The following is a 13,629-nucleotide window of genomic DNA, read 5'->3' as shown; positions in this document are numbered from 1 at the left end:
CACGTAGATAGGTTCAAAGAAAATAACAAAAACTCGATCTCAACAGAATGACGATCGCTTGTGTTGCGATCGAAACGTCGTAGTTTTTTCTTATTTTTTGTTATTTTATTTGAACCTGTCAACGTGAGTTTACCGAAAGACCCAAAGAATATGAATTCCTGCAGTCACGAAAGCTTTAAGTCAAGATTTAGGTGTTAAAATGTTCAAACACCAAATAGAAACCTTTTGCAAGGAATGAAGTCCGCATTGACCACGTGTCCTTGTGGTGAACATGCAAACAAACATGCTCTGATATCAGCTGCTCACCACAAGTACGTGTGGCTAATGCAGACGTAATCCCTTGCAAAAGTTTTCTATTTGGCATTTGAACATCTCAACACCTCCTGTTTTATGGCCAAAAAGGGTAAAATCTATTCTTATTTTTTTCATACATTGATGCTGGCAAAAAGGCCCAATTTTCATGACAGCACATCGCACGATGAACCACCACACACGACAACAGAGGACTTCGCATAACACAACACTCACACTACTCAAGTATTTTTTTTATTGTTTCCGCTGGGGAGATGCGCACAAAGTACAGTGATAAAGAAGCCATTTATCAGCATTATTATATTCATCTCTACGACACCAACATTGATCAGCCTGTAAAGGTGTCAAGCAGTATAATTATGGATAATCAAAGGAAATTAAGTGTCGAGGAGCGAGTCGGTAATGGGGAGACAGAGTTCCTGTACTCTGTTTCTCGTTGTATTACAGTACTAGCATCTGGTGTAAAAAAGTTGATTTGAAGTGTAAAAACAGTGGGCTTACATTCAGTGGTCGGGTATAGTTAACACCTATACTTGTTAACTATACCACAAATTAACTATACCTGTTGCAGGATACGAATATGGACACAGACCAAACTGAAATGCCTCCCCAAAATCCAAAATGTTCGCACTTCTTAGAATACAATCTGCTTTAGTCAAGGCACAGTGTGTGTGTCTACTGTGTTTTAGTTTGCAAAAAGATATTTTACTAGGCAATACAAGCTGAAATGTTAGAACAAAAAATCCTCTGGCGTACATTAAACAAAATTGTCAGACCAACTTGAAACATTTCTCCAGTTAAGCGAAGACTCATTGAAAGATCAACTCCCTTACGATTTTTTAAACTGGATTCTCAGCAGTGATTGGCAGTCAAAATGGATGCACGTGTTTAAAGGTTGGTAAAAGTGACAGGTAATGGTAATGCTTCTGTATATTTAAAAATGTTTTCTAATGTAATCACGGACGCTTGATGTAGAGTTCTCGAATGCATGCACCGTGATATGTTCGTGATATAAGATGACGAGGTTTACCGATTGCACCAACAAGGCACGTCGTGAATGGACTTGTTACATATATTGTGCATGGCATGCGACATTGCTTACTCTTGGAAATACCGTGCGAGACAATTTGGAACAGGATAAAAAAACTAAAACCCACCACCAATTCTGAGAATCCCTTTACCACGTGTATTGTGACTTGCCTACTTGTCAATCAATACGGTTTACCCTATTCTTGTACAGGGAAATTGAGTTTTCAGGTCCAAACACCATACAGCCGTTTCAATACGGGCAACAACAAAAACGTGTCTATTTTTTGTGTTTCTCCTTTGTGATGGGACTTTGTAGGATGAACGTTGAGATTTACTTTTATTATTTTATTACTTTATTTTTATTTTATTACTTTATTTTTATTTTTTTATTACTTCCCTTCTACGTGACTTTACCGAAAGAACCAAGAAGATGAATCCCTGCAGTCACGAAAGAAGCTTTAAATCGAAATTTACAGGGTGCTTAAAAACAAATGTGAACACTTCTGAGACTTTGCAACAATACCACAAGAAATATGCCTCCGGGCTCTGGAGACCACGTGGAAAAGATTCCAGGCGTGTGTCGACAACGCTGGCGAACAAGTGCAGACGGACTTTTTGAAGCTACTAATATACATTTGTTACCATGTTACAGTTTATTATGCGTTCTTTTTCCATTCATAAACGATAGTCCCATATAAGTGTTAACGTTTATTTAAAGCACCCTGTATAAGGGCACGGGGTGACCAATAAGGTCTGAATTGGTCTGTAATAAGGTGGGCACTGAGACGGGGTTGACAGGTACGCGTTTTAGGACATCACTACCGACTACAGCTTGAGTTTATTTCAAGCTCATGTTTGCTCGTTTGGTGTCAGCCAACGCTGTGTTTGTGTGTGCTCACGTGACTCACAAGTCAGCAGCAGAGGAGGTTAAGAGTCCACACGCAATGTAGCCCCATCATTGCTTGCTGCTCACTCGTCTGTTTTAAAGTGGGGTATGTGTATTTGTGTACGTAAAATAACATAACAATTTAGCCATTTATTTACCTTACAATTCCGTAACGCCGAAATTAAACATTATCTGCATCAACAAATAGTATTTAAAATGAATGCACATGCTGATTTTCAGGTGGACAGATTCAAGTTATTTTATTTATTTCGTTCGCACCTTGTGATTGTTATGTAGGCATTTTTCTCAAAAGTAATTTTTTTGCCATAAAAGAGATAGTCTCGCTAAAGTCATGGAAACAATTACCCGTTAAAATAATTGCTTTGAAACATCAATGGAAATGTAATTATAATTATCTTTGTAGCTCCTCTGCTCCGCCACGTTTGAATATTTTCTACAGCAGCCTTTGGGAGTGGACTTCGATGTAAGAACGCCTGTTTGGTCTTACCTGCGTGCTTTGGCTTCATTATACATTCACAGTTATTGTTCCGATATTTATTGGGGCTACCTCTTCATTATACAAACTATGCATACTCACTACCGTGACAGTGAAGCTAATTTTAAACCCCGCGTGAAGTGTGATTGGTTGTTAACGTAAATCAAACAACAAAAACATATTCAAAACAAATCTCGAAACAATATTAACATTGTAAGACTTGAGAAAATAAAACAAACCAGATCCAAATTTGTATTATAGTCGAAAAAAGCGTGTATAATTCAACAACGCAGGCGCCGATTATCTGACGTGCACCCTGTGGCTCTACTTTGGCAATCGCAACGATCTCGATTCACGTGGCTGTGCGTCAAGGGTCGTGTGGATGTCAGTAACTCTGCCTCGCTACCCTCTCTGCTGCTGACATAAGAGTCACGTGGGTATGGATGTGCACCCGCGGTGGCGTCACTGGAGCTTTCTTTTCCAGCCTGCAGGCCAAGCGTTCACGGGTGTCCACTTATAAGACTGTTCAATGGTTATGAATATGTAACTCAACTTACATGATAACGTTTTCAATATTTGCTTTATTTTACAACCTTTTTCTGCGTGTGTGTTTTCTGTGTATGCAGTGAAACATATAGACCGTCACACGCAATATTTCCAAATCCACACATGTGCAGAGTATAAGGTAGGGTGCCAATGATAACCGCAAAGAAAAAAAACAAAGAAAATCGGCTTTATACAGGAAACTACTTGAACTATGCTTTAGAATGTTTCACTTGACCTTATACGCTGCAGAAGTTTGTGGATTTGTGTTTGTGAAAGTAGGGAGCACTACTACATTTAAAATAATTTCCTAAACAGCCTTTGGAGTGGATTTAAATGTAGATGAAAGCAATATTTATTTTTTATATAGTATATATATCGTATACTGTGCAGTTACTTGAACACCCACCACCACTATCCCAAGCCAATTAACTAGTAGACAACCACTTGCCAGCTTGGCATGGCTTGGCCAGTTGACAGACACCCCGTTGCAATGCATCCCAGACACCCCACTCCCGAAAAAATGATGCCATAAGCACAGGCCTAGATGGGATTGGTGTTCACCTAAGTAGGGTATGGTAGTTCACGTACGTGAGCATTTCCGAGCATCTGCCTGAACTTTGGAAATTGAGGTATTCATCACTCGTGGTCCCGTTGTGTACAGACCAGTTGGTCTTTTATTAGGATGGCAAATACATTTCAGATCCTGCCATTTGACCAGAGATTCCCACTTTGAGTATCCTCTACGCAACAAATAATCAATCCCAATATCATAAAAGTGTATCATGTCACAATAAAGATATATATAGCAAGCAAATTGCATTTCTGTAATATATTGGACAAAATGTTTGGCCTGTGGGAGGGGTGGGTCAAGGGTAGAGGTGGAGAACTCTTTCATTCCTGAGGGCCTAACAGGACTTTGAAATAAGTTTAGTGGGCCACAGGTTAACACACCACTCATTCACTTCTTTCGTATGTTGAACTTATTTTGCACCATACATAGTCACCCGTGCTAATCGAAAGGCCCTTACAGTGGCAGAGGTGACTGAGCATGAAAAAATTAGAAAGTGTCAAAAATATTCTCTTCTAGTACCCAATTAGGGCAGCCAAGATACAGGGATGGACAGATACATTTTCAGCGGTCTCAAAGTGGTACATGTCTCATGGCTGCGGGCGATATGAGGTGAACTCGTGGGCCGAATTTGTTTCGCAGGCTGTAGGGTCACCACCCCTGGTCGAGGGGATGGCTATGTGGCCTGGATGGGAATTGAACACACGTTGAACGTCTAGGGGGCATGGGCCCACGATGGACCTGGGAAAGTGATTAGTTTAGGAGCACACCAAAGTGGGCTGTTCCCACAAAACCAAATATGCCTGCCATCTTGGCAAGTACAGTAATATAATTACACAGTCTATTGCATTATAATCATATGTCTTTGCTCACTTTGCCTATCCATTATGATTATGCCAAAGTCAACAACTTAAGTTTGGTGAGAAGAAATAAAGGAATCTGTGTGGGGCTGGAGAATAAGATGAGAGAGGACCAAGTCATTACACCAAGCGCTCCTCCTGCTCATCAAGGATGGGCTTGGACTCCGGGCACTTGCGCAGCACTGTGGAAGAAAGGCAATTATTTTAGCTTAGAGATCTCTAATTAAATAATACATGCCTAAATATTAATTACTCAAGATGATCTGGTAGCTCAGGGATCAGAGCACTGAGCTGGAACCCTGAGATGCTTGGTTTGAATCGAGGCAGCCACTTGTGATTAAATCAGGCTCTTAAGTCCATTGAGTGGATCTGAGTCTGTTTACCAAAACATGATTGCCTCTTTATTCCCGAACTTGCTATCCGTGATTTTGGCTGTCCGCGAATCGAATTGGCAACTATACACGAATGCATCCAGAGAGAGAGAGAAAGAAAGTGATGAGATAAAGTGATGAGGATAAAGCATATGATAAAGATAGGTTGTCGTAGGCCAATATCACTATTCACCAGCATCTCCGAAACATATCCCTCATGAAAAACAAGGGAATACTGTAATTGCACATTAGACCATGGTTGACATGTGACAAACATTTTTTGCAAGGTGTGCCTCTAAAATGGATGAACAAGTCTATTAAAGTAACTACAAAAGCAGTTCTGTGAGACCATTTTACAGGGCCATTATCTGACAGAGTGATGCACTGCTCGATGCAGAGTTCCAATTGCGAAGTTTCTCTATGTCATGACATGTTAACACCAAAAAAAATGTGTGCTTACGATACCATTGGTATACATTGCATTGTAGGGCATTTAATTTTGTAGCTGCAATAACAACTGCAATGTGGTATGCAATGTTGTTGACATTGGGACCATCCTCAAGGCCGCCACCCTAAAATGGTGAATTCTCTGGGCATGTCGCTGGCAGTGAAGCTGGATGCCGTGTTTGGAGCGACACGTACGTTTGGTGATGGAGTGGTTGGGCAGGCTGCTCTCCTTGATGGCCGCCACGGCCGACTTGCGGTACTTGATAGTGACGGCCAAGACAGCGAGAGTCCCGGCTATGGTGACAAGCCCAACGGACGCGTAGAGCCACAGCTTGCCTGGGAGACACGCAGTGTGCATGATAACTCTGTGATCAGGGCAGCTGGAAGCGAGGAATGTGAATGTCCTGTGCTGATCGTGCACCGTACAGAGAGCAGCATGTACAGCACAAAGGCACAGCACAGCTTATTGGGCAAAGGAAAGAGAGGCAAGATACATACTGTACAGATGGTATGGGGCACACTGAACACATTCTTTCGGAAAAGTAAACGCCGTCAACAAAGGGTGGGAAAGCGTAACAATCTGCAGAATAGGGCACATTGCTGCTGGGATTTGTGGATAGATGGGGCACACCATACAGGGCAGCACTCTCAAGGCCCAGTGCCAAGGAAACACGAAGCAAGGACATGCAGCAATCCGGGAAACGTGCCAGGAAACTAAGGGCAAGTGGCGTAGGACAGCAACAGAGCGCACAGCCAGGCAATGGATGGATGGCGCTGAGGATTAATGTGCACTGAGCAGAAGTGTGAATGAGAAATCGAAGTGTGAAGGGAGGTTTGCATTGGGCCACTGGCCATCCGAATGTTTGCGGGGCGAGATGGTCCTGGAGATGGGCCATCTTGTAACACCGCACAGCTGCCGAGTTGATTGAAGTTACGGTCCGAATATGAAGCAGCCCAACTCCAGGTCTGGCTTAACGTTGCATGCGACTGGTTGCCAAGAGGCCCATTTCACCGTTGAATGAGGAGAGGTAAACAGGATCATGGTTCAGTGAGTAAAGTATGCAGAAGAATGGTGAGCGAGTGGAAACTCATGATTTTAGCTCACATACACTGAATCAATACTTTTGTAAATATGAATGTTTAAAATGTGTGTGGTGCACCATTCCTCCTTCTCAAACTGCAGAGCCTTTTGCTTTGTTTATTGTCTTATTTGCCCTGGTATGTCCTCATTTTGTAATGTTTATATTGATATGGTTGCCTTGTACAGTGTACAATTCAAATTATTACGTATTATTAAATACTCTCAGAAGCGGATTAACTAAAGCTACTTTGACATGCTTTTTTCTTACTCCATAATTGAACGTTATTGTTAAAAAAAAACAAATGCCCAGCAGCACATTCAAGCATGGCCTATGTCATCAGAAATGTTCTCCTCTGATTAATGGAATATTTTAGTGCTGGTGAAAAGCTGTCTGCTATGCTTTCACAAGCTAATATAGGAGCACTCACAAGAGTGACAAGCAACAACACACTGCTCTGTATGGGTTTGTGTATTTAGAATTCAGCGTGTGTTTATAATTAGAGTGCCTGCGTGCATTGGCCAGCATTTGTGATAACATGCACATCGGTGTGTGTGTAGGGGCGTAAGCGGGGTTCAGTGTGCAAGCCCAGCCTACATGGCCAAAGTCTGTGACTATGGTTTGTCTCCCAGTGTCTTTGCCTAATTGTTGTTTACCGTACAAGATGCCAATATTTACCACGAAAAGACTGAACATCAAAAGCCATGTGTTTAATTACCACTGCCGTCCTACGTGTCTTGGTTTGCGTGTGGATCTAAGAGTTTGTACTGAGAAAAGGGCGAGTGCTGCTAATTGTGCGTGTATATGTGCCACCAACTTCCTGTGAAGCTGAACGTGTTGGGATCGTGAGCAATCTCCTCCTCGTCATTGATCTCCTCCAAGAGACTGGTGATCTTCTCCGCCTGGACCCCGGCATGCTCCAACTCATCCTCCTCCGTCTCTTCCACTTCTTCCTTCTCCCACCTCTCATTGTCCTCCTTCCAGTAGTCTCTTTCTTGGGACGAGGCCATCTCCCCTTTATTGTTGCCGTCTTCCTCAGCCGCACCTGATGTGGAGAGAACAAAAGTTTGTTTCAATGCCAAGTTTGTTAAGTCATCTATTTATCCCAATCTTGGATACTCCTATCAGCAATCTTATCTTATAGAAATTATATACAGCGCCTTACTCCAAGGCGCTTTACAAAAATAATAAAATTGTACGTAAGAAGAAAGTACGTGGTTAAAATAATGAGTGTCGTTAATAAAAGTGGTGGTGTAGTTATGGTGACATGAGGACAGGTGGGAGTGGTTAAGGAGGGGTTAAGGGTTGGGGGTCCTGATAGGGGTTGAGATAGTGATAGGTTTCGTGGTAGTGATAGGGGTAAAGGTGATGATCGGAGTTGGGGAAGGCCTGGTCGTAGCTCGGGTGCAGGGGGGAGGAAGTAGAAATAGCAAAATGTTCTGGGTAGAAGATATGGGTTGTTTTAAGGATGGAATGGAAGCAGGTTATGGCGAAGATGATTCTTTTATGTGCAGTGGGAGTTTGTTCCAGTGAAGGGGAGCAAGAAGGGAAAAGGAACGAAAGTGAGACTGGGCGCAGGGCGAGGGAGGCACACGGAGGGACGGTAGAGACTGGGAGAGTAGAGGACAAGATGGGGCAGAGGAGTAAGATCCAGTCAGAACTCTCACGGTAATTAAACGTTCATAGAGGATCTGGTCACAAATTATGTTTATGAAACTAACAAGTGTTTTTGAGCACCAGCCAGGGTATGAACATGGTTCACCTCGCTGCTATAACGCATTTTAGTACACATACTCATGCCAAAAAGAGTTGCAAGTACTGTACTGCAATAAATAAAATCAAATACAGAGCAAGATAATACAATTCACAGTAGAATGTGTACATTTTATTTTCTGCACAGAAAGCAAGATGCGTTTAATCGCAACATTGAACTATATCTTGAATCACTGAACATACAAAAAAAATGTCATTGGACACGTTGCTATTGCTTCTATCATTTTGCCAAGGCCCTGCAGCTGTTGCGATGTTGACTCTCATGTCCTAAAACGTTTTGCATTGCCACGTGCCACCTCTCTGGCTTCAGGTCTTCCACTTGGTTACCGACTTGAGATGCAACTTCACTATCTGTATTTAACTACCCCCGCGCCAGCCCCCTCTATATGCTGCGTAGATGTCCCGCTGTAGTGCACGTGGGCCTGCTTGCAAACTCCAATTGATAATTTGAGAAGTGATTTTCGTCAAGCGCAGAGGTTTGGGGTATACGTTAAGATGGTGTACTGTAATAAGGTTAAAAAGGGAAGGAATTAGTGATGTCTTGACAAACCAATGTTGTGGAAATAGACTCTCATTTTAAAAGGGGGGGGGGGGGGCATAAACGATAACAGTTTGCGTTTCATGTAGCACGAGTTGAATTCCCTCCCTGGCCTGCTGTTCTTATCAACAAGGTCACATATATTGTTAACCGTTATCTTGTTGAGAGAGGAGAGGAACTCTGTGTGCCCGTGAACTTTGGGGGAGACTCGGAGACGCGAGATTGTTTTTGCAAGCTTCAAAATATGATTTATATCTGTTAATAGCATGGAGAGAAGATTTCAAATATATTGTGAAATGGCGCAGTGTGCGCACCAGCTGTTTATGCTAATTCATTGCTTTTCGTCAGACATCACATTACATTTTATATGTCAGTGTGGTTAATGCACATACGGATGTAGCTTCCAGATAAATTCTCCATAAACATAGCATGGTCGAACACATATGTACTATCGATTCATAGCCTACTCCGGAAAAAGAGTTGTTCGCAAAATGTTTACTGGTTTACCAATTTAAAGTTTTAAGTGCCACGTCTGCATCACTGTAAAGATGTTGGCGTCATTAAAGAAGAAGCCAGGTTGTTGTCAACGTGTGCGTTATTTCATTTATCATGAGGTTTGGCTCGCTTTGCCGATTCTACCTTTCCTTTTGACGTCGTTTTGTATCGTTTTCCGACTGTGCGTTCTGATGTACGGTAGATCACCAGGAGAATGCCATTTTTGACAAGGGCAACATAGTTATGCAAACGACAGACTTGCGGCTTGAACGAGTCTGGTCTAAACTTGACATGCCGCCGTGAAGAGAAGCCGCTCGGAAAGAGTTCGAGCGCAACGGAGAAAATATTCGCGCAAGACTCCGCAAGTGACGACGGCGAGCGACCGAGGCCGTTCGCTGCATGTCCGGGGCCTTCGTGGGCCGCCCCTTGGCCACTCAAGCCAGGGCGTAGAAGAAAACTACGTTATATCCTTGCCTAAAGCAGAAGAGAGACAGAGGGGGAAGAGGAAAAGTGACATTGTGCAGTGTGGCTGCATAACCTGACATCATGGTCGACAAGGAATCGGTGAGCAAACTGCTCTGAAGATATTGTATCAATGGCTCACTCGGCTTCATGAGCACCCTAAAGCCAAGGCTGTTGTCAAGTTGAATGAGGAAACATTGAATGACACGACCAAGCTATGTAGACCCACTCTTAAGTGAATGCTCACGTAACCATCGCCTCCTGTGTTTGTGTGTGTTTATATTCCCTGCATCTGTCAGTCGGCTTTTACTTAAGTATAAAGACATTATCTGGATACCTGAGAGTGGGTTTGCTAAATTTCGAGTTGATTAATTTTGAAAGTGAGAAAGTCTTTGGTAAATGCCAAGACAACATTAATAATTAACCAGACCTGCCTACACTACAAAATCCATCATCAAAACCTCATTCTAATTACAATATGTTCGTTAATAAATCCCGAACAGTTTAACACGTAGGCTTTCGCGGCCAATATTATTCATAATAAAGGTTTTTTTTTGTTTAGATGACGTAAACATAAATGTGTTATTAACCCACCACCACACGACAGCCAATTAGTAAGGTTTGTCATGTAAACAAAACGTTCCAATTAGTTACAACATCAGTACACTACAGTAGTGTGTTGGAGAGTAAATGCAAAGAATATGAAACCCACAACATTTACAATTTGAGTACGACATTTTGCTTGCGATTACAACCAGCTTCATCAAGCGATGTGCCAAAATTGTGAAGCAGTCTTCCTGTTTGCGGGCTTCACACTCAAATTAAAAATGCTACGCAAATTTGGACTTAAGAATAATTGCATATATATACCGTATATAAATGAATGGGCTGCTGCAGGAATCAAACCAATGAATTTTGGCAAAAACTGACTCAACATCAACTTCACGCTCCCCCGGCAGGCTGTATAATCCATCCTTATTATGGTTTGTCAACGCAGACGCAGTACAATGCCATAATTAGAAATCTTTGGGTTTTTTTTCATTGAGACTACGGGGGGCTTGTGTTGCACGGACAGCCGTTTAGCACCACTTGAGATGTCTGGCAAAAGGGAAACAGCAGCACACGGGGAATCTCAGGAAGTGTACAGTGCCCTCAGGCTGCTTGCCAGGAAGGGAAATCCGCTCTGGAGCTGCTTTCCTCTGCATATCAAATATGTTGTGATTTTTTTTCTCTCTCTGTTCCATTTGACAAATTGAAATCATTTTTCATTTCCTGTATTGGGGAAACCATACGGTTATGTATTTCGCGGTGCTTTCCAAATACTGCTTTACAGAAGTTCCATATCCCGGAGAGCACGTACAAGTTGTGTGTGTGTGTCACATGCACCGATGTATTAATTGACCAATAACGCCTTCATTGGCTGATAACATCTTGATATATATGGGACCGCAAAGCTTGGGCAATTGTTGGTGCCGGCTCATCGCGTGGCTGCTTGAATGTGGTTCCTCCTCGCACGTCTCTGACATTCCCTCCCTCTCTCTCTAAAGGAGTGGGCGAAGACTGTGTCGGTTATGAGTTGAGAATGACATTTTCTCTCTATGTAAAAGATGCACAAATGTACGAATAAAGCGAATTTGCACCTGCTTTTCTCCACGTAAGTACGGTACTCGTGCATACACCGCACCCGCACGACACAAGCTCACAAAACACGCACATCAGTGGTCATGTAAGAATCGATTATTGTAATTATATACAAATCATATGTTACTTATCATGCTCGTGTAAATGTAAGCTAAGAATGAACAACATTTCACAAGTAAAATGAGATTAAATTGTCAATTTGTTGAATCGAATCATATCTAGAAATCGAATCGACGAGGCAAGTGAATTTGTGCATGCCTGCCTGATCTGCACACGTTCAACAAGTTATGCAGCGTAATCGTGAGCTCACACGCACATTGCCTCTACAACCCGAGATAGTTTTTACATCACCGCAAAGCGTTGTAAAGGATCAAAAGGGCATTGAGATGTATTATTAATGTTTAATTCGTGCAATAGATATGTCTTGGTCATGGATTTTTGGCACGTGGCCACTTTGCACAAGAAAATGCAGCCTGGCAAACGTCTCGAGATGGAATGAAATCTGTCAGGCATCTGCTTACAAGGCAAATGCATTGCCCCCAAAATGAGCATTCATGAAAACATTTCACTTCATTTTAACTTTTAACTACCCTAACAAAAATGTCACCGTGGCGACAGCAATAGCCCCCCCTTTTCCCCTGGAAGTGCAATTTGTTTTGTGAGCATTTCCCCCCCTGCAACCATGGCAATGGCTGAGGCAATGGCTGCCACTGATATTGAGGCGATCCTTCAGGGCGCAGTTGGAGATGCCGGCGCTGTTTGCATTTCAGCCTGGTAAGCGGCCAACTCGGGAGAGAAAAACGAAATAATAAATAAATGACCCGCTGTGCGAGGATCAAGTGCACCTTAGCTTTTGAGCCTTTGTCTAATTGACGTCAAGTGAGTTCCATGTGGCCTGTCATGTTCAAATGTTATAGGTTGAATCACGGCTGCCCATCATTTTCACAATTTACATTATTGTTTATTTTTTATTTGCGTTTGCTGGCTGCAGTTATGGGCAATTACATAGTCATTGCAACAACGCATCTCCTCCATATTTCTCACACACCTATGTATGTATGTTGAACTTCTTTCGCACGGTAGGTAGCCAACCGTACAACTCACTAATTCGGCTGATTCTCATCAATACGATGTTTTTATATTGATGAACACTTACAAAACATTAATAATGCCAGTTATGTATTGTAATGGAAGTTATATTCCAACCTACACTGACCGTTTGCTGAAGTACAGTCAATCAACCCCCATGACCACAAGGCCTTCATCCAGCAATGGATTTACAAGGGATGTAAATTATTTTTTAAAACATTTACAGATATTCACCCAGGAATAACTCACTATCTCAAGAAAAAAATATATATATATCAGGAAGGGTCTTACATTGAGATGTTTGGCCAATAAAATGAATGAGTGGCTTATATGTGGGAGATGTTATAGTGAATTGCCCAAAAGGTGACTAATTTCGCATCGTCTTTAGCCTCTCATACACCAAGCACGGAGTCGTCAGTGCACTTGCAGCCACACAAATGCAGCTCCAGAATCAAACTAAACGGGAAACAAGTAACAACATGCCAATGCCCATGTTGTTTTTAAACAAATCTAAAAAAAATTAAAATACCATATAGATCCTGCCCTCGTGTGAACTTATTGCCGTAAACATGTATTGATGCCAACTCCTCATAAAACTATTGATTTATCATAAGATGTGTTTCACTCGACTTGCAATTCAAGAGCCACAAGTGCAAGTATGCACACCGCACTTGAATGTATTTGGGGGGAATGGGGAGGCGGTCACAGAAGTTGTGTCTTGTGTCCTCCTCCACAGTGACACGTGAGTGTCACCTCAGACTAGACTTGTTGGACATTAAGTCAGTCGTGAATTTACTCGCGAATACAATTTTTTTTTACAAAGTTACTCTGGCAAAAAAAAATCACTCTGTGTGGTGATCCATTAATGGCACAATGTCAAGAAGTACTAATATTAAATTGTAAAAGATACTTCATTAAGGAAGGCAACATTAATGTATGATATCCAGTCTATGATGAACGGCAACACAAAATAAATAGACCAACACACACTCACAGGTTAATAACCAAACATTTATTACAACTTGCTAACTTGTAGC

The 13,629-nt window shown here is 42.1% G+C and overlaps 1 protein-coding gene across 2 annotated transcripts in view; it reads right to left on the bottom strand.

Moving 5' to 3' along the window:
* Positions 1–524: 524 nt before the first annotated feature.
* LOC133348557 (uncharacterized) overlaps positions 525–13,629 on the bottom strand; it is a 49,442-nt gene continuing 36,337 nt past the window's right edge. For both annotated transcript variants that reach the window (XM_061561438.1, XM_061561437.1), the window contains 3 exons: positions 7,412–7,639; positions 5,711–5,851; positions 525–4,879 (listed from right to left, as the gene is read on the bottom strand). In XM_061561438.1, coding sequence (XP_061417422.1) covers positions 4,818–4,879; positions 5,711–5,851; positions 7,412–7,639 — 431 coding nt within the window. In that variant the 3' untranslated portion in view covers positions 525–4,817. The remainder of the gene's footprint in view (positions 4,880–5,710; positions 5,852–7,411; positions 7,640–13,629) is intronic.

This window comes from Lethenteron reissneri, chromosome 27 (genome assembly GCF_015708825.2).
Source record: "Lethenteron reissneri isolate LAM-NWPU_2019-01 chromosome 27, ASM1570882v1, whole genome shotgun sequence".
Lineage (NCBI taxonomy): Eukaryota > Metazoa > Chordata > Hyperoartia > Petromyzontiformes > Petromyzontidae > Lethenteron > Lethenteron reissneri.
This window is presented reverse-complemented; position numbering and strand designations above follow the sequence as displayed.